The following is a 17636-nucleotide window of genomic DNA, read 5'->3' as shown; positions in this document are numbered from 1 at the left end:
CCAGCGGGAGGGGTAGGAGCTGCCGTGTGCCGTTCCGTGCGCTAGAGGGCGCCCGTGGCCAGGGAGGCGCCCGCTGCAGAGCAAGCTCTCAGCGGTCCTTGGAAGGTGCCCGCCCCACCCCGGTCGATGTGGTTTTGGCACAAGGGGAGGTAGCACTGCCCGCAAAGGGCCTCCCATCCTTCTTCCCTCCGGAGCCAGGTCCGGGCCGCACCCTTCGCTGTCCAGCACGTCCTTGATGCTGGCCTTGGTGATGATGGCGTCATCGCACTTGAACCACTGGTCTTTGTGCTGGCGGATGAAGCTGGTGTAGTGGCCGCTCTCCAGGGTGCCTTGGTGGTTCACGACCGCAAACAAGGAGTACCTGGGGGTGGGGGTGGGGGATGGGAACAGCGGCCGACTCCATGGGGTCCCCATCAGGAAGCAGACACCCGTGCCAGGCGGGCCCCTGAGGACCCGACGCCGAGCCCCCCAGCAGCGGGCAGGACTCGCAGCACAGAGCCATGGGAAGGGCCCCTGCCCCTGGCTCCCCGCCCCCGGGGCTGCCCACAACTCACTTGTTGTCATTGTTGAGGCTGTCTGTGGGCTGCTGGTACTGCCCGTTCATCCTGCTCTCCTTGCTGCCACGACAAGAACCAAACTCAGCAGGGGTGGTAAAGCAAGTGCCCGAAGACACGCGGGGGGCTGTGTGTCCAGGGCCACCCCGCCACGTGCTGCAGGGGGACACGCTCTCCCTACCCACGCCCCGCGATGGCTACGGCGGCAGGTGCAGGCTGTGTATGGGGCACAGGCCTGGCCGTGCCTCCTGGCACTTCCACTGCAGCCTCTCCCGAGGATGGAGCGCAGCTGGGACAGATGTGAGGCCTCCACAGCTGATGCAGCTGCTTCCTCAAAAAGCACCACACAGCGGCTGGCACTGTGCACCGGCATCCCGTATGGTCACCCGCTTGTGACCCGGCTGCTCCACTGCCCATCAGCTGCCGGCTAACAGCCTGGGAAAGCAGCGGAAGACGGCCCAAGCGCTTGGGTCCCCGCAACCCGACCCGGGAGACCTGGGTGGAGCTCCTGGCTCCAGCCTGCTCCAGCCAAGGCTGTTATGGGCACTGGGAGAGTGAACCAGCAGGTGGAAGCTCTCTCTGCCCAACCCCCGCACCCCCCCCCCCATGCCCCTCATATAAATAAAACTTTAAAAAAGCAAAGAACTGTGTTTCGGGAAGGTAAAGGCTCGTGTCCCCCGCCCCCCCCCCCCCAGTCTGCACCCCCGGCCGCTCGTGGAGGAAGAGACGCCGCCCACCTGGAGGCCATGAAGGGCGTCATGTCCAGCTCCAGGGGAAAGGACACGTACGTGGTGATCTTGCGTCTCAGCTTGGCCGAGTGCTCGAAGCGCTGCAGACAGGGACGGGGAGGGAGGGTGAGAGGGAGCGGCCCCCCATCCCTGAGACCCCCTCTCTGTCTTATGAATCACCTTCCACCCGTGTCCGGAGCTGACGCGTCACCAGCACAAAGTGAACCCACACAGGCCTCATTTATGAGGCTCAAGTCAGGACTGGGCCTGCTGGGGGGGGGGGTGTACAGGAGGTCTCCCTCCCCCCAACCCCGCCACCCCAGCAACCTGCGGCAGCAAAACCAATCCAGGAGATCGATCAGGCAGTGAGCCAGGAAGTTCCTGTATTTAAAAGCACTCTCGGGGACTGGAGCTGTGGCAGAGCGAGTAAAGCCACTGCCTGTAACATCAGCAAACCACAGGGGCACTGGTTTGAGTCCCGGCTGCTCCACTTCCGATCCAGCTCCCTGCTAATGCATCTGAGAAAGCAGTGGAAGATGGCCCAAGTGCTTGGGCTCCTGCACCTGTGTGGGAGACCCAGGGGAAGCTCCTGGCTTCGGTCTGGCCCAGCCCTGGCTGTCGTGGCCATTTGGGGAGTGAACCAGTGGATGGGCGAGTCTCTCTGTCACTCTGCCTCTTAAAGAAGCGGCAGGCAGCCTGCGGAGCCCCTGGCTGTTTGCAGGACGGGCTCAGGAAGGCCTCAGCACAACACTGCGATGCTGAGCCCCCGTGTTTAAGAACGAACAACAAAACGTGGGCAGGGGAGCTGCAGGACCTGGGTGGAAGAAAACCTCCCAACTGCGGCCCAGGGAGCAGCTCACTCCCCTCCCACCGTGCGCTGGGGTCACAGCGTGCCCTCTGCACCCCATGAGCTGTGCCGGGGACCCGGGGACCACAGGTGGTTTTGACCAGCCGCCCAGCAGACCGACCTTGAGATGAAAACAAGCCACGATGGGCAGTTTCTTCATGGTGAGCTGCTTGGTGGACTCCTGGTAGCTATGGCAACCGCTGCACTTGATCTTGGCGCTGCTCCCCAGGTGCTCTGGTCTGGTGAACCTGCCGGGTGTTGAGAGAGCCAAGAGTGTGATCAGAGACGGTGGCGCTGGACCCGGCCCGTGGGCTCTTGTCCCCTGCGTGCCCACAGTCACACGTGCACGTGTTTGGAATTCCACAGTGACACCAGTTCTTCCTCCTCCATCTTTTCTCCCCTGGCGCTTCTAAAAATATTCACCTTCAATGTTCTGGCTGCAGCAAAGGGCCAGGGAATAGGTAACGGGTCTCTAACTGCCATACGACCCAGCAGATGAGTCTGTCCCAGAGAAATCAAAATGCAATGTGCACACAAAAACCGTACACAAATCTACGGCAGCTTTGCTTGCAACAGTCCAAACCGGGTAAGAGTCTGTGATGTCAGAAAGGCTGCGTCGGGGCTGGCGCTGAGGGGCAGCAGGCTGAGCTGTCACCTCTGATGCCAGCTTCCCATATGGGCGCCGGTTCGAGTCCCGGCTGCTCCACTTATAGATCCAGCTCCCCTGCTAATGCACCTGGGAAAGCAGTGGAAGATGGCCCAAGTGCTTGGGCGCCTGCCCCCACGTGGGAGACCTGGATGGAGTTCTTGGCTCCAGCCTGGGCCGTTGCAGTCCTCGGCTTCTGATTCCGCTTCTTGCTGATGCACACCCTGGGAGGCAGCAGATGGTGACGACTCAAGCACTCGGGCCCCTGCCGCCCACATGGGAGACCTGAGTTGACTTCCTGGCTCCTGGCTCTGGCCAGGCGTTCCGGGAGTGAAACAGCAGATGGTAGTTCTCCCTGTCCCTCTGTGTCTGCTGGTCTTTCAAATGCAGTTAAAATAAACACACACACACACACACACACACACAGAAACTCAGGGAGGGGCCGGCGTGGCACAGCAGGCTAAACCGCTGCCCCCAATGCCAGCATCCCGCGTGGGCCCTGGTTCGAGTCCTGGCTGCTCCACTTCCGATGCAGCTCCCTGCTAATGCCCCTGGAAAGGTAGCCCAAGACGGCCAGACTGCTTGGGCCCCTGCCACCCATGTGCGAGTCCGAGGACGGAGTTCCAGGCTCCTGGTTTCAGCCTGGCCCTGCCCTGGCAGTTAGCGGCCATTTGGGGGACAAACCAGAAGGCAGATCTGTTTGTCTCTCTGTAAAACTCTGCCTTTTAAATAAATAAATTAAAACAAAACAAAACCAGCCACAGCGAGCCTTTGAGGGGGTGCTCCCCACCCCCACCCCACCCCACCCCACCCCACGGCCTGCGCTGGCCCAACCGCAAAGGGCGACTCCCCCTTTCATGACGTATGTGACTCAGCGAGGACTCCGGCAAAGTGCTCTGCTTAAGTCACAGCTGCGGAGAGCCCACTTCAGGCCTTTCACTTGGGAAGCAAGGCTGACATCATGTTCAACAGCGCGCGCGTGCACACACACATACACACATGCACACACGGGCACGCACACACACACATACACACGCAGCTTTGGTCCTGCACACACACACATGCACACACATACACACACACACACACGGGCACACACACACACGCAGCTTTGGTCCTGCACACACACACATACACACATACACACATACACACGCAGCTTTGGTCCTGCACACACACATGCACACACGGGCATGCACACACGGGCACACACACACATACACACATACACACGCAGCTTTGGTCCTGCTGACAAGGGCAGCGAGATAACCGAGGCTGGGCAGCTCTCGTCGCAGCCCGTCCGCACTGGCAGTGACCGCTGACCACTGCAGGGGAAGGGGGAACAAGGGGAGGCTTCCAGGGGCCTCCACAGGGCTGAGAGGTGCACCCCAAATGCTAGCACCTGCCTCAACAGACGACCTCGTAAACGGATGAATCAGAAAACGCTGCAGGTGCCCAGGCGAGAGGGGCTGGCCCCTTAGCTCACAGCCAGGCACTGCCCGTCACCCACAGAGGGCCAGGAAGCTTCGAGATCTGCTCTCTCTCTCATTTTCCCGGGACTGGAGGTGGAGAGCCGCTCAGGAGCCAGGCAAAGCTCGGGAGGCAGACACAGCCTCTCATCGAGCAAAAGACCAGCCACAACCTAGGAGCGCCTGCTGGGTACCAAGTGCAGCGAAGGCTCTACCTGTCCTCAGGGCGCTGTCCCTGCTCGGGGCCTGGTCCTGGATGCTGGCTCAGCCACTGCTTCTACCTGCCTGGCTGCGGGTCTGTGAGTGTCCCTCGAGGGTGGAGGCATGAGCCTGGCTGCGGGTCTGTGTGCGTCCCCTGAGGGTGGAGGTGCAGGTCTGTGTGTGTCCCCTGGGGGTGGAGGCATGAGCCTAGCTGCAGGTCTGTGTGTGTCCCCTGGGGGTGGAGGCATGAGCCTAGCTGCAGGTCTGTGTGTGTCCCCTGAGGGTGGAGGCATGAGCCTAGCTGCAGGTCTGTGTGTGTCCCCTGAGGGTGGAGGCGTGGGCCTGGCTGCGGGTCTGTGTGCGTCCCCTAGGGGTGGAGGTGTGGGCCTGGCTGCAGGCCTGTGTGCGTCCCCTGGAGGTGGAGGCGTGGGCCCCAGGGTGGCACCATCGGCAGTGGCAGAACCTTTAGGAGGTGGGGCCTGCTGCAAGGTGCTTATTGGTGGCACTGAAGGGGTCGGGGGGTGGTCACAGGACCATGGTCAGCTCTCCCAGCTGCGGCCCCGCCCTATGGGTGTGCACCCAGGCCACCCCCACCCCCTCACTGTGCTGCTGTGATCCTGACCTGCTCCCTGGAGGGTCCTCACCAGAGGCCAGAGGCGGGTGAGAGCTTTTTTTTTTTTTTAAGTCAATTCCGCAGTGGCCAAGTATCTCATTACAGCCGGCGCCGTGGCTCAATAGGCTAATCCTCCACCTGCAGCGCCGGCACCCCAGGTTCTAGTCCCGGTTGGGGCGCCGGATTCTGTCCTGGTTGCTCCTCTTCCAGTCCAGCTCTCTGCTGTGGCCCGGGAGTGCAGTGGAGGATGGCCCAAGTGCTTGGGCCCTGCACCCGCATGGCAGACCAGGAGGAAGCACCTGGCTCCTGGCTTCAGATCAGCGCAGTGCCAGCTGTAACGGCCACACAGGGGGTGAACCAACAGAAGGAAGACCTTTTTCTCTCACTGTCTAACTCTGCCTGTCAAAAAAAAAAAAAAAAAAAAAAAAAAAAACACAGGTAGCAAGGGTAGGGGCCGGCGCTGTGTTGCAGCAGGTTAACGCCCTGGCCTAAAGTGCTGGCATCCCATATGAGTGCTAGTTCCAGTCCCAGCTGCTCCTCTTCCGATCCAGCTCTCTGCTACGGCCTGGGAAAGCAGTGGAGGATGGCCCTAGTCCTTAGGCCCCTGCACCTGCATGGGAGACCCGGAAGAAGCTCCTGGCTCTTGGCTTTGGATCAATGCAACTCCGGCCATTGCGGCCAATTGGGGAGTGAACCATCGGATGGAAGATCTCGCTCTCTCTCTCTCTGCCTCTCCTCTCTCTGTGTAACTCTGACTTTCAAATAAATAAATAAATCTTTTAAAAAAATTAAAATAAAAAGGTAGCAAGGGGCTGGTGCTGTGGCATGGCAGGTAAAGCCGCCATCTGCAGTGCCGGCACCCCATATGGGCGCCAGTTCGAGTTCTGGCTGCTCCACTTCCGATCCATCTCTCTGCTGTGGCCTGGGAAAGCAGTAGAAGATGGCCCAAGTCCTTGGGGCCCTGCACCCGTGTGGGAGACCCAGAAGAAGCTCCTGGCTCCTGGTTTTGGATCAGCCTAGCTCCACCCTTCTTGGCCATTTGGGGAGTGAACCAGTGGATGGAAGCCCTCTCTGTCTGCCTCTCAAATAAATAAATCTTAAAAAAAAATGGTTTGATCAGTGCGAAACGTGTAGTTGTTTCACAGCACATGCCTCCTCTGAAATTTCCCAAGACCCCCTGGCACTGGCCGGCACTGGCCCCATGCCAGGGCTAGGCCTCTTACCTGCGCAAGCAGTCGGTGAGCGTGGTGGTGCCGGACACGTGGCTCTCGCCGTTCACCACACTGCCCTCGCTGCCGGGGCTCAGGGGCCAGAAGGGAGTGGAGCAGCCAGGCAGGTCTAAGCTGATGTCCCAGAAGGGGTCTATGGTGGTGGAGACGCCACTGGAGCAGAGGGAGGTGCAGGTGCACTGAGGACCAACGCCTCCACGCCCCCAACAGTGCCCCGCCCCCATCGCCCACCCCACCCTCAATGTGCCCTGCCCTAGGCCCTCCCAGGCCAGGACAGAGCAGCAGCGCTCACGCCAGACAAGCCTGGGGCTCCAAGCCCCTGCCAGGGATCCGAGTCCTGCCTGGGAGGCAAAGGCTGCTGGGAAAATAACAGTCTCCCAAGCCAGCAGATCACGGCCAGCACCTAGGGGTTTTCTGAAAGTGGACACTCCAGGCTCTCGGTCCAGAGCCTCGGGATCCCCGCTGCTATCTGGGAACTGCCCCCTCGTGGACAGCGGAGACCCCAAGGCACACTTCAGGCTGAGAAGGCAGTGGCCGGGCTCTGCAGCCCCTGCAGGGGGCAGCTGGTGCTGCACCAAAGCAAGCCAGCACCTGCCCAGAGCCCTTACAGTAGAAATAGGATGGAAATTTCCTGGAGAGATATGCAAAGAGGAAGTAAACCCGGAGATTCCCCCTGGTAGCTCATGGTCAGCTGGCGGGCACAAGCTGCTCAGAGCCAAGGCCCAGGACCGTCTCTGCTACTTACAAAAAAAAACCTGCACCCGTGCCTGCGCCTGCGCAGCACCTGCTCCGCCCTACACAGACGGCAGACACTGAAACGACTTCAAGGGCTTGGGGCCAGGGCTTCGGGGACTAGACGCCTCCAGTGTGCACCGAGGGCGACTGCAGGACTCTACAACGTAGCCAACAAAGGACTCTTTCCTGAGCCTGCAGCCTGGGACTGTGAGCAGACACGCAGAGGAACCCGTGATGCTGCAAAACCTGCGCGCTCGGGGGCCAGGGGACGAGCCTGCGTCCAGGACACAGCTGTGCCCGGCACCGAGGGTGTAGGGAGCACGCCGCCGGCCGACCCGGCACGACCCCTCACCCCACCTTCGGCACCTGCTGGGCTGTCTCATCTCAATGCCTGACAAGGCTCGGCTGTGTAAGTAAACACCTGTCCCTCGCCTGCAGGCTGTTGCAGATGCTCCCATGAGTGCCCGAAAAAACTGGGTGCCACCCTTGCCACAGAGGCCGCGCGGGCGGCCGGGACACAGAGGCTGAGCTGGCGGCCGGGACACAGAGGCTGAGCTGGCGGCCAGGACACAGAGGCCGTGCGGGCAGGGGCTGGCGGCCGGGACACTCACTGGCAGACCTGGCAGGTGACGTCCGACTGCAGCCCGCCGGTGAAGATCTGGTCGATGATGCAGTTGCAGTGGTTCGGGTTGTTGGCCTTCTTGCCGTTATCGTCACCTGGGGACAGAGCACGGCGCTGGGGCTTAGCAGCTGCACCCTCCAAGGTGGCAGGCTCCCTGGGCCCCGAGGGGCACGCGAGCCCACAAGGGCTGCCTGGAGCGTGGGCAGACGGCCTGGGCAGGAAACCCTAACCCACACCCCCACCCCCTGCCTCAGCGTTTTTCAGCAGGAATCAGGGTGCCCAGAAAGCAGAACCCAAAACCACAGCAGCTGACGGAGGGCCCGCTTATCTAAGAGTGGGTGTTCTCAAGCCGCAGGGCACCATGGGGCAGGGACCAAAGGCATGGGCACAGCCATCCCTGAGCTGGACAAGGAGCACCAGGTGCAGACAGCCGACAGCGCTTGATCTTTGCAAGCACGGCAACTTGGACAAAAAGCAGCTCTGCTGAGAACTTGCCGTAGCGGCCGGAAGCTGCAGGAGCCCACGGCGAGCAGCTTCTCCCACAGGGTGAGTCCCCGAGACCTCCTCGGTTAGAGCCCCACCCCCACCCACGTGGGGACCCTCCAGACGGGGACTTCCACGGGGAGAAGGGCAGGCAGAGGCCCAGTGTGGCTCAAGTGGCTCAGCCATACTCCCCCACCCCTGCCAGGAGGTGTCCGTCTGGAAACCTGCCCTCATGAGGGCGCCCCACCTGGAGGCCACGTGGTGGGAGAAGGAGAGTTCCAAAAAAACATCCCAGAGAATCGGTTTTACACCAGAAGCCCCTGGCTGGGATCAAGAAGAACCGGCCACGGGGCCAGGGAGGGCTGGAGGGCTTGGGGGATACTGCTTGCAATAGGACGTGGGGGTCAGAGGCCAGCATCGAGACGGCTGGGGGGAATCGCAGCCTGCGCCTTACTGGCAAACATCACAACTGTGCTGGCGCAGCAGGAATCTGGGGGGCCACCCCCCACCTCCTCCCCTGCTGCACCCTCACTGCTCCCCTGCTCCTCCGCTCCCCCTCCCCGCCCACCTTTGCAGTGCCGGTGCAGGACGTCCAGAGCGGCAATGAGGAACTCGTGCGCGTCCTGCTGCTCATAGCCGGCCAGGTGCCGCGCGTGCGTCCACACCAGGTGCAGCAGCTTGTATGGGATGTGTGGGGACCGGTGCCCCGAGTAAAACTGCTCAGAGAGAAGAGGGGACACTTGTGGGGCTGCCGGGAGTGGCCCGGGGCTCGTCTGACCAGAGGTAATCCAGGGGCACGTGCTTGGCCCGCTAGTCCCAGAGGGACTCACTGGCCCAGGACACATGCACCCACCCCCTGGCGCACTAGGCGTGTGGATGGTTTACCGATGCAGTGGCACAGTGTGGGCGTGGGGAGAGAGGGGCCGGCTGGGGTCTGTGCCCGTGACACCACAGAGGCCGAGGACAGCTCCACGGGACACATGCGCCCACGCCTCAGCTGCGGGGGAGGAGAATTCACTGCGCCGCTGGGACGCCGCCACTCGCTCTGCAAGTGCTGGGCTGACTCGGAACTTCTCTGAGCTGCCGACGCGCAACGTGCCACCGTTGCACTGGCCACTGGACAAACACCCACGCAGAATGCCAAGGCAGAAACGCACACGAGGAAGGCCACGCCTCTCCACGAACACGGCGGAGGGCCTCTGCCCCAGCGACAGAGAGGGGTCCTCCAGGCACGGCCACCTGAGCTCACGCAGGGGGAGCCACCAAGACCGCACACCGCACACCGCGGGGCGAGGGTTCCGAAAGCCCCCTTTTGTAAACAGCAAGCGCACGGCTCTAGCAGCAGGTGCGCTCCCCCTCGCCCCGGGGGACATCCTCTTTCTAAATCAGAATCCAGTGCTCAGCGCACAGCCGGAGCCACAGCTCCGACCAGAGCTGGGACTTACTCCTCACCCTCCCCACAGGTGAGGCTGGCCGGAGGCTCCTCAGCCCGGTCAGAGGCAGCTAAGAAAAATGCTCGGCTTTACCCGCTACGCCACAGCGCCAGCCCCGTTTGCTGTCTTGCGTGTGGCAGGAGTTACACGACCACCCATTTGTCCAAATTCATGATCTATGCGTTGAAAGGCAAACTGTACTGACATCCACTATACTGTGATAGACTTGAGTTCAACAAACAACAAGACAGGGGCCAGTGCTGTGGCACAGTGGGTTGACTGCCGCCTGAGGCACCAGCATGCTACATGGGCACCGGTTCGAGTCCCGGCTGCTCCACTTCTGATCCAGCTCCCTGCTAACGCGCCCAGGAAAGTGCCCAAGTTCATGGAGAGGCCGGCACTGTGGCATAGCAGGTTAAGCCACTGCCTGTGAGGCTGGTATCCCTTATGAGCACTGGTTCCTGGCTCCTGGCTTCAGCCTGACTGTGCCCTGCCTGTCGCAGCAGGGCTCATTTGGGGAGTGAACCAGAGGATGGAAGATGTAACTACCTTTCAACTAAATAAATAAAATCTTAAAAAAAAAAAAAGAGGCAGACAGTTCCTATCTGCTGGTTCATTTCAATGGCCAGGTTTGGGTCAGGCTGAGACCAGGGGTCGGGAACTCAATCCCGGTCTCCCACGTGAGTGGCAGGGGCCCACCCCTCTGAGCCATCACCTGCCACCTCCCAGGAAGCACATTAGCAGGACACTGGGAGATGCAGTGGGGCTGGCACCCAGGCCTTGCAATATGGGATTCAGGCGCCCCAAACAGCAGCTTAACCACTGCATGGGCTTCCCGGAGACTCCCACTGGCACGGCGGCATTTGTGTTAAGCACCAGCACAGCAACCCTGGCAAAATCAGCAACACGGGCCAGCGTCATGGCGAAGCAGGTCAAGCCGCCCGCCTGCAGTGCTGGCATCTCACGTGGCCGCCAATTCGAGTCCCAGCTGCTCCACTTCCGATCCAGCTCCCTGCTCATGCGCCTGGAAAAGCAGCAGAGGATGGACCAAATCCCCTGCCACTCATGGGGGAGATGTGGAGGAAGCTCCTGGCTCCTGTCTTCGGGCCTGGCACAGCTCGGCCATTGTGGTCACTTGGGGAGTGAATCAGATCTCTCTCCCCCTAACTCTACCTTTCAAATAAAATAAAATTAAAAACAAACAGACAAACTAGTGCCACCACAACCTCAGCTGATTTCCAGCTGTGTCCTGCTCTCTACCGGTCAGTCTGCTCACAGCTCCAGGCCCAGCAGTCATGGGCTTAGTGCAGGTGTGTGGCAAGGGGACAGATCAGCCCAGAGGCCGGCCAGACTGCTCCAGAAGGGGCCCGGCAGGAGGTGACCTCAGCTTTGCAGGCCGGATGCTCTGTCCAACCCAGCTGGGTTTGCATGCCCCCAATGATCCTGGACTCCTCCAGGAATCTGCCGGGCAGGTACCAGCCAGGTGACTTGGGCTCTGAGAACCCTGCCAAAGCGCGTCTGGAGCTGTGTGGCTCCGACCTTTGGTGAGGCACCCCCAATGCAGCGGCCAGCAGATCAAGCGGCGGAGCCTGCCAGGCAGGGCAGAAGCTCCGAGGCAGCCCCCATAGGAAGACGGCCATGTGCACGTGGCCACGCCTCCCTGGGACACGGAACGGCCGACAAGGGAGAAGGGTGAGAGCAGAGTCCCGGCCAGGCCCTCACAAGCCGCCCCCTGCCCAATGCCTCCTTCCCAGCTTCTCCCTCGGAAACTGCACGCCGTGCACAAGGGCGCTGCCCCAGCTCAGAGGGGGCCTGTCGGCGGCACTCACCTCCTGGAAGAGCGAGGACATCTCACAGACCAGGCAGGAGCTGGGGCTCTGCATCTCGCAGCGGTGCCTGTCGGACAGGAAGAAGTCGCGCAGCAGCGGCGTGTGGGTCAGGGCCTGCACGATGCAGTTCATGAAGCAGGTGTTGCCCAGGTTGATCAGCCCCCGCAGACCTGCACGGAGGCCACACGGGGGTCACTGCCCGAGCGCGGCTCCGCCCACCCGTGGCGGAGGGGCGGGGCTGCGGCAGGACTGCCCATCCACGGCAGAGGGGGCGGGGTCGTGCCAGAGCTCCGCCCACCCATGGCAGAAGGGGCGACATCCCCCCCACCCACAGTGGAGGGGCGGGGCTGCATCTGAACTCCGCCCACCCACGGCAGAGGGGGCGGTGCTGAGGCTGCACCCGCCTGCAGAAGTCCCCACCTTCCTTCACCCACCCATTCAGGAAGCAAGAGAACAATGGCGGCGGCAGTCAGGCTTCTCCGCTTCTCCAGGCACTGCGCCAAGGGCCGCCCCGCCGCCCCGCCGCCCCACGTCGGGGCAGAATTCCTCGAACCCCTCTTCCGTAGGAACAGGAGGAGGGGGCCCGCGCCCACCTATGGTGCAGTTGGACGTGATCTTCCTCCGCTTCGGGTTGTGCTTCAGCAGCTCCAGCTCCCGTTTGGTCGGCTCCCAGGTGGAAAACTTCTCCCCGACCCCTGGCGGAGGCAGACGGAGCCGGGGCTCGAACACACACACTCAGGAGCTCAGCGGCGGGGGCGGGCGCCTGGCCCACGTCGGAGCCCCGTCTCTGCGTCCCACCCAGCTCCCGGGGCGGCGGGCAACGGCCCAAGTCCTCGGAGGCCTGCATGGAGTTCCAGGCTCCGGCTTCGGCCCGGCCCGGCCCCTGGCTGTTGTGGGGATGCGGGCAGAACTAGCTCTTCCTCTCTGCCTTTCAAATAAAAATAAACTAACTTAAAAATTAAAAAACAAGAGGTGGGGGCCTCTGGACACCTGTCAGTCAGATGAGCACGCGTGTGCTCCCAGTGACGTGCCTGGAGCTCAGCACAGAGGGACACCTGTGACCTGGACGGCCCCCTGTGCCGGGCCAGGCCGCCCAGACCGCGAGCAGGTGCTCCTGGTGGGCGCGTGCCGAGAACAGGCACAGAATTGCCGCTTCTGTGGCCGGCAGCTGGGCTCTCCAGCCGACTGTCTCAGCGTTCCAAACAAAACCAGTAACTGACCCGCACTCACTGGGGACGTCACAGGGTTTCTGAGAGGGAAAGGACAGAGCTACGCGCCCAGGAGACGGCTCTCCAGGACAGCCCTGGACAGGAGGCAGCCATCACCACGGTCTCCCTTGGTAAGCAGTGGGTGAGTGGGGGTCCCCGGCTTGCCCTCATTTCTCTTCTCCAAGAGCTCTGCCCTTGCCAGGCACGAGGGGACCCTGGGGCGCGCGGCATCCCCGGGGCAGGGCGGCCCAGGTGACAGCAAACCTTGCATCTTCCAGGCTTTCCGCTGCTCCTCCTTGGCAATGACCTCCATGTCCTTGTCGTAGATGTAGTCCTGGCACAGGAAGCAGTAGATGCCACCATACATGAGGTCGATGGCTAGAAGAGAGCAGCGAGGGGGTTCAGCACGGCCGTCTGCGCCACTTCCCCATCCCTGGGACCAGACACCAATCCCCGGGCAGGTGAGGGCTGGGCGGGGAGGAGACCTTCGCTCTGTCCCTAACACACGGTTACCATGGTTATGGCTACTTAGGCTGCTGGAAGCTCTTTGCTACTCTCCGAGGTAAGATCCTTTCTAGTCTCAACCTCGACTTCCTGCAACAGGACTGATGCCTGGGCTCTTAATTATTCCAGAGACAGGGAAGATCCAGGCCTCTGAGCACCTGGAAGACAGGCGCACTCTCAACGATCCAAAAAAATAAAGGGGGAAGGGGAATTGGGCCCCTCCAGGCAGTATCAGATGTGGGGGGCGGGATGTGGGGGGTCCATGCAGCAGGTGGAAGCGCCGCTTCAGAACACCTGCTGTCCCTCCTAGCCCCTGACCAGTGATGTGCGCCCCCTCTCAGCCTCTCCCGACAAACAGGTTTCCTTTTTTTTTTTTTTTTTTTTTTTGACAGGCAGAGTGGACAGTGAGAGAGAGAGAGACAGAGAGAAAGGTCTTCCTTTTGCCGTTGGTTCACCCTCCAATGGCCGCCGCGGCCGGCGCGCTGCGGCCGGCGCACCGCGCTGATCCGATGGCAGGAGCCAGGAGCCAGGTGCTTTTCCTGGTCTCCCATGGGGTGCAGGGCCCAAGCACCTGGGCCGTCCTCCACTGCACTCCCTGGCCACAGCAGAGGGCTGGCCTGGAAGAGGGGCAACCGGGACAGAATCCGGTGCCCCAACCAGGACTAGAACCCGGGGTGCCGGCGCCGCAAGGCGGAGGATTAGCCTAGTGAGCCGCGGCGCCAGCCCGTGAAGCCGATTTTTAAAAGGAAACCTGTTTGAGGCCGGCGCCGCGGCTCACTAGGCTAATCCTCCGCCTTGCGGCGCCGGCACACCGGGTTCTAGTCCTGGTAGGGGCACCGGTTTCTGTCCCGGTTGCCCCTCTTCCAGTCCAGCTCTCTGCTGTGGCCTGGGAGTACAGTGGAGGATGGCCCAAGTCCTTGGGCCCTGCACCCCATGGGAGACCAGGAGAAGCACCTGGCTCCTGCCATCGGATCAGCGCGGTGCACTGGCCGCAGCGTGCCGGCAGCGGCGGCCATTGGAGGGTGAACCAATGGCAAAGGAAGACCTTTCTCTCTGTCTCTCTCTCTCTGTCCACTCTGCCTGTCAAAAAAAAAAAAAAAATGGCTTCACTTTACTGCACGGCTCCAGTTCACAGCCCATATCGCTGACGGGCCTATAAAAGCAGCTAAGCATTGCCATTTAAACGCTACAAAGAGCAACCCAAGGATCCCAGGGCTTCCCATCACCCCCTCGAGCCACTGACAAGGTCCAACAAACGCCTGTGGCTATCCCGAGCTCTGCCAGGCGCCCTGTGCGTGGACCCCGGCAGGCGGACGGCGAACAGAACCTGCGCTGGAGACAAGCCTGCGGCTCAGGTGAGGGTTCTTCAGGGAAGCAGGGCCAGCAGCGAGAGGCGCCCCCGTGTACAGCGGACAGTCAGAGCTCCAGCTCTGGAAGGCACAGAGTCCTTCTCCATCCATTTTACTGGAAAAGATAAGTATGTGCAACGGCCGGGGCCAGACCTAAACAGAGAGCTGGGAACCCAATCCAGGTCCATCCTGGACAGCAGGGACCAACTCCTTGAGCCACCTCCACCTGTCTCTCTGGGGACACGTGAGCAGGAAGCTGGGATTAGAAGCAGAGCCGGGACTTGAACCCAGGCGCCTGACACGGGATGCAGGTGTCCCAAGCTGCGCCTTATCTGTCCCTGATGAGCTCTCGGGGAACTGGCGGACGTTCCCTGGCAGCCGTGGGAGAGGAGCAAAGAACCGACTTCTGCTCGTGAGGATGGAGCCAGAAGAAAAAAAAGCTGGAAAACTGGTAAACATGTGGAGTTTGAACACAAGTGCTCACCAGTGAGTCAAAGAAGAAGTCAGAGGGAAGAAAATACCTTGGGACAAATGAAAACGAGGGGCTGCTGTGGTGCAGTAGGTACAGCTGCCACCTGCGACGCCGGCATCCCGTGTGGGCGCCTAGTCGGGTCCCGGCTGCTCCACTTCCCATCCAGCTCCCTGCTGATGGCCTGGGATAGCAGCAGAAGATGGCCCAAAGTGCTTGGGTCCCTGCACCCGCATGGGAGACCTGGAGGAAACTCCTGGTTCCTGGCTCAGTCCTGGCCATTGTGGCCATTCAGGGAGTGAACCAGCGGATGGAAGATCCCCCGCTCTCTGTAACTCTGCCTTTCAGATAAATAAAAGTCAACTACCTCCAAAGCTCGCGGAGGGAAGGAAATAACCAGAGTGGAAACACGAGACACAGAGCAGAGAAAACCAACTGGGAAAAACCGCCGGAGCCAAGAGGTTTCAGAGGACCAACTGCACTGGCATTTAGCTGGGCGGACGGGGAAACACAGACCACTAGAATTAGCAATGAGACCTTTGCCAAAACAACAAGGCCTGCGCGAGGACACCCCGAGCGGCTGCACACCAGGAGCCTGCACGAGAAAGACCCCTGAAACCCACAGCCTACCCCAGCCAGCCGCCCCATTGAGACACAGGGGGACTCGGTCAGCGTCGGGACCCCAGAGCCATGTGGCTGCACCCACAACTCCTGACCACCAAGAGCAGTCAGCCAGGCACTGCCTACCCCAGCCTGTGAGGACAGAGGCAGAGAAAGACACCACAGGAAGCCCACAGCTAACGCCCCCGCCCCCCACAAACACAGAGCCAGCAGTCCCCAAAACACCAGCAATGGAGTCAGCAGCACCTTCAAGCACCCTAAGGCCCGACAGGATTCATTCCTGGAACACAGGAAAACCAATCAAATAGCAGGATGATGGGGCACAGGAAAACCAATCAAACAGCAGGTTGACGGGACACAGGAAAACCAATCAAATAGGATGATGGGGCACAGGAAAACCAGTCAACCCAGCAGGATGACGGGACACAGGAAAACCAGTCAACCCAGCAGGATGACGGGACACAGAAACACGTGGGCACCAGTCTGGGTCCCGGCTGCTCCACTTCCAGTCCAGCTCCCTGCTAATGGCGTGGAAAAGCAGTGGAAGATGGGTCACGTGTTTGGGCCCCTGCACCCACGTCGGGGACCTGGAGAAGGCTCCTGGCTTCCGCCTGGCCAGGCCCTGGTGGTTTTGGCCATTTGGGGAGTGAACCAGTGGATGGAGGGTCTCTCCCTTTCTCTCTCCTCTCTGTGGCTCTTTCAAATAAATAAAATAAATTTTTAAAAATACCAAAAACAACCAATACACAATGGAGGCCAGCGTGGTGGCATAGCAGGTAAAGCCACTGCCTGCAAAACTGGCATCCCACCCACATAGGTGCTGGTCTGTGTCCCAGCTGCTCCACTTCCAATCCAGCTCCCTGGGGGAAAGCAGCAGCAGATGTGTCTGGGCCCAGCACCCACATTTGAGGCCTGGATGAAGCTCCTGGCTCCAGTCTGGCCCAGCACCGACTGTTACGGCCATCTGGGGAGTGAACCAGCAGGTGGAAGATCTCTCTTTCCCTCTCTGCAACTCTAACTTTCAAAAACATAATTAAATCTACACTGAGCTTGCTCTTCCTCACAAAGACCAGTAAGGGAAAATTACCAAAATAAACAGATTTCAGATTCAGTATCTATTTCATCCTATAAAGTGGTTCTGAAGTGAAAGGGAAAATTGTTCCTCAATAAAACACAAGAGGGGACGAGGATGACCCCAACGAGGGAGCACGGAACACAAGGAGCAGGCAGTGCCGTGTTCCCGAGTGTGCACGCATCCTAACAGACAAGCAACCATGATCCCAACCGATACCTACACACACACATCTATACCAACACACACACCGCTATACCAATGCACACCATACCTACACACACACACACACCCCCATACCTTCACACACATACATCTATACCTACACACATCTATACCTACACACACACCGCTATACCAATGCACACCATACCTACACACACACACACCCATCCCTACACACACACACCTATACCTAACACACATCTATACCTACACACACACCGCTATACCAATGCACACCATACCTACACACACACACACACCCATACCTACACACATACATCTATACCTACACACATATACCTAACACACATCTATACCTACACACACACCCCTATACCAATGCACACCATACCTACACACACACACACACACACCCATACCTACACACATACATCTATACCTACACACATATACCTAACACACATCTATACCTACACACACACCCCTATACCAATGCACACCATACCTACACACACACACACACACACCCATACCTACACACATACATCTATACCTACACACATATACCTAACACACATCTATACCTACACACACACCCCTATACCAATGCACACCATACCTACACACACACACACACCCATACCTTCACACACATACATCTATACCTACACACACACACCCCTATACCTTCACACACCCTAGAACGCACTCACACACCTATACCTACACTTTCACACATCCCTACACACTCACACAGACATGCCCCCTAGACCTACACACATGCCCCTACACCCATACATCCCTACATACACTCTTAAACCTACACGCACCCCTGTAC

General features: G+C 60.1%; 1 protein-coding gene across 1 annotated transcript in view; it reads right to left on the bottom strand.

Annotated features, from left to right (window-relative positions):
* Positions 1-17636, bottom strand: part of USP22 (ubiquitin specific peptidase 22) — a 40106-nt gene that overhangs the window by 2167 nt on the left and 20303 nt on the right. The window contains exons 3-12 of the mRNA XM_051839773.3: positions 12862-12975; positions 11983-12084; positions 11390-11559; positions 8696-8843; positions 7634-7739; positions 6282-6440; positions 2251-2377; positions 1292-1383; positions 555-617; positions 212-361 (exon numbers count right to left, since the gene is read on the bottom strand). Of these exons, the coding sequence (XP_051695733.1) occupies positions 212-361; positions 555-617; positions 1292-1383; positions 2251-2377; positions 6282-6440; positions 7634-7739; positions 8696-8843; positions 11390-11559; positions 11983-12084; positions 12862-12975 (1231 nt within the window). The remainder of the gene's footprint in view (positions 1-211; positions 362-554; positions 618-1291; positions 1384-2250; positions 2378-6281; positions 6441-7633; positions 7740-8695; positions 8844-11389; positions 11560-11982; positions 12085-12861; positions 12976-17636) is intronic.

This window comes from Oryctolagus cuniculus, chromosome 17 (assembly GCF_051225735.1).
Source record: "Oryctolagus cuniculus isolate XC-2025 breed Fujian yellow rabbit chromosome 17, ASM5122573v1, whole genome shotgun sequence".
Lineage (NCBI taxonomy): Eukaryota > Metazoa > Chordata > Mammalia > Lagomorpha > Leporidae > Oryctolagus > Oryctolagus cuniculus.
Note: the sequence above shows the minus strand (reverse complement) of the source record. Positions and strands in the feature narration are given on the sequence as shown.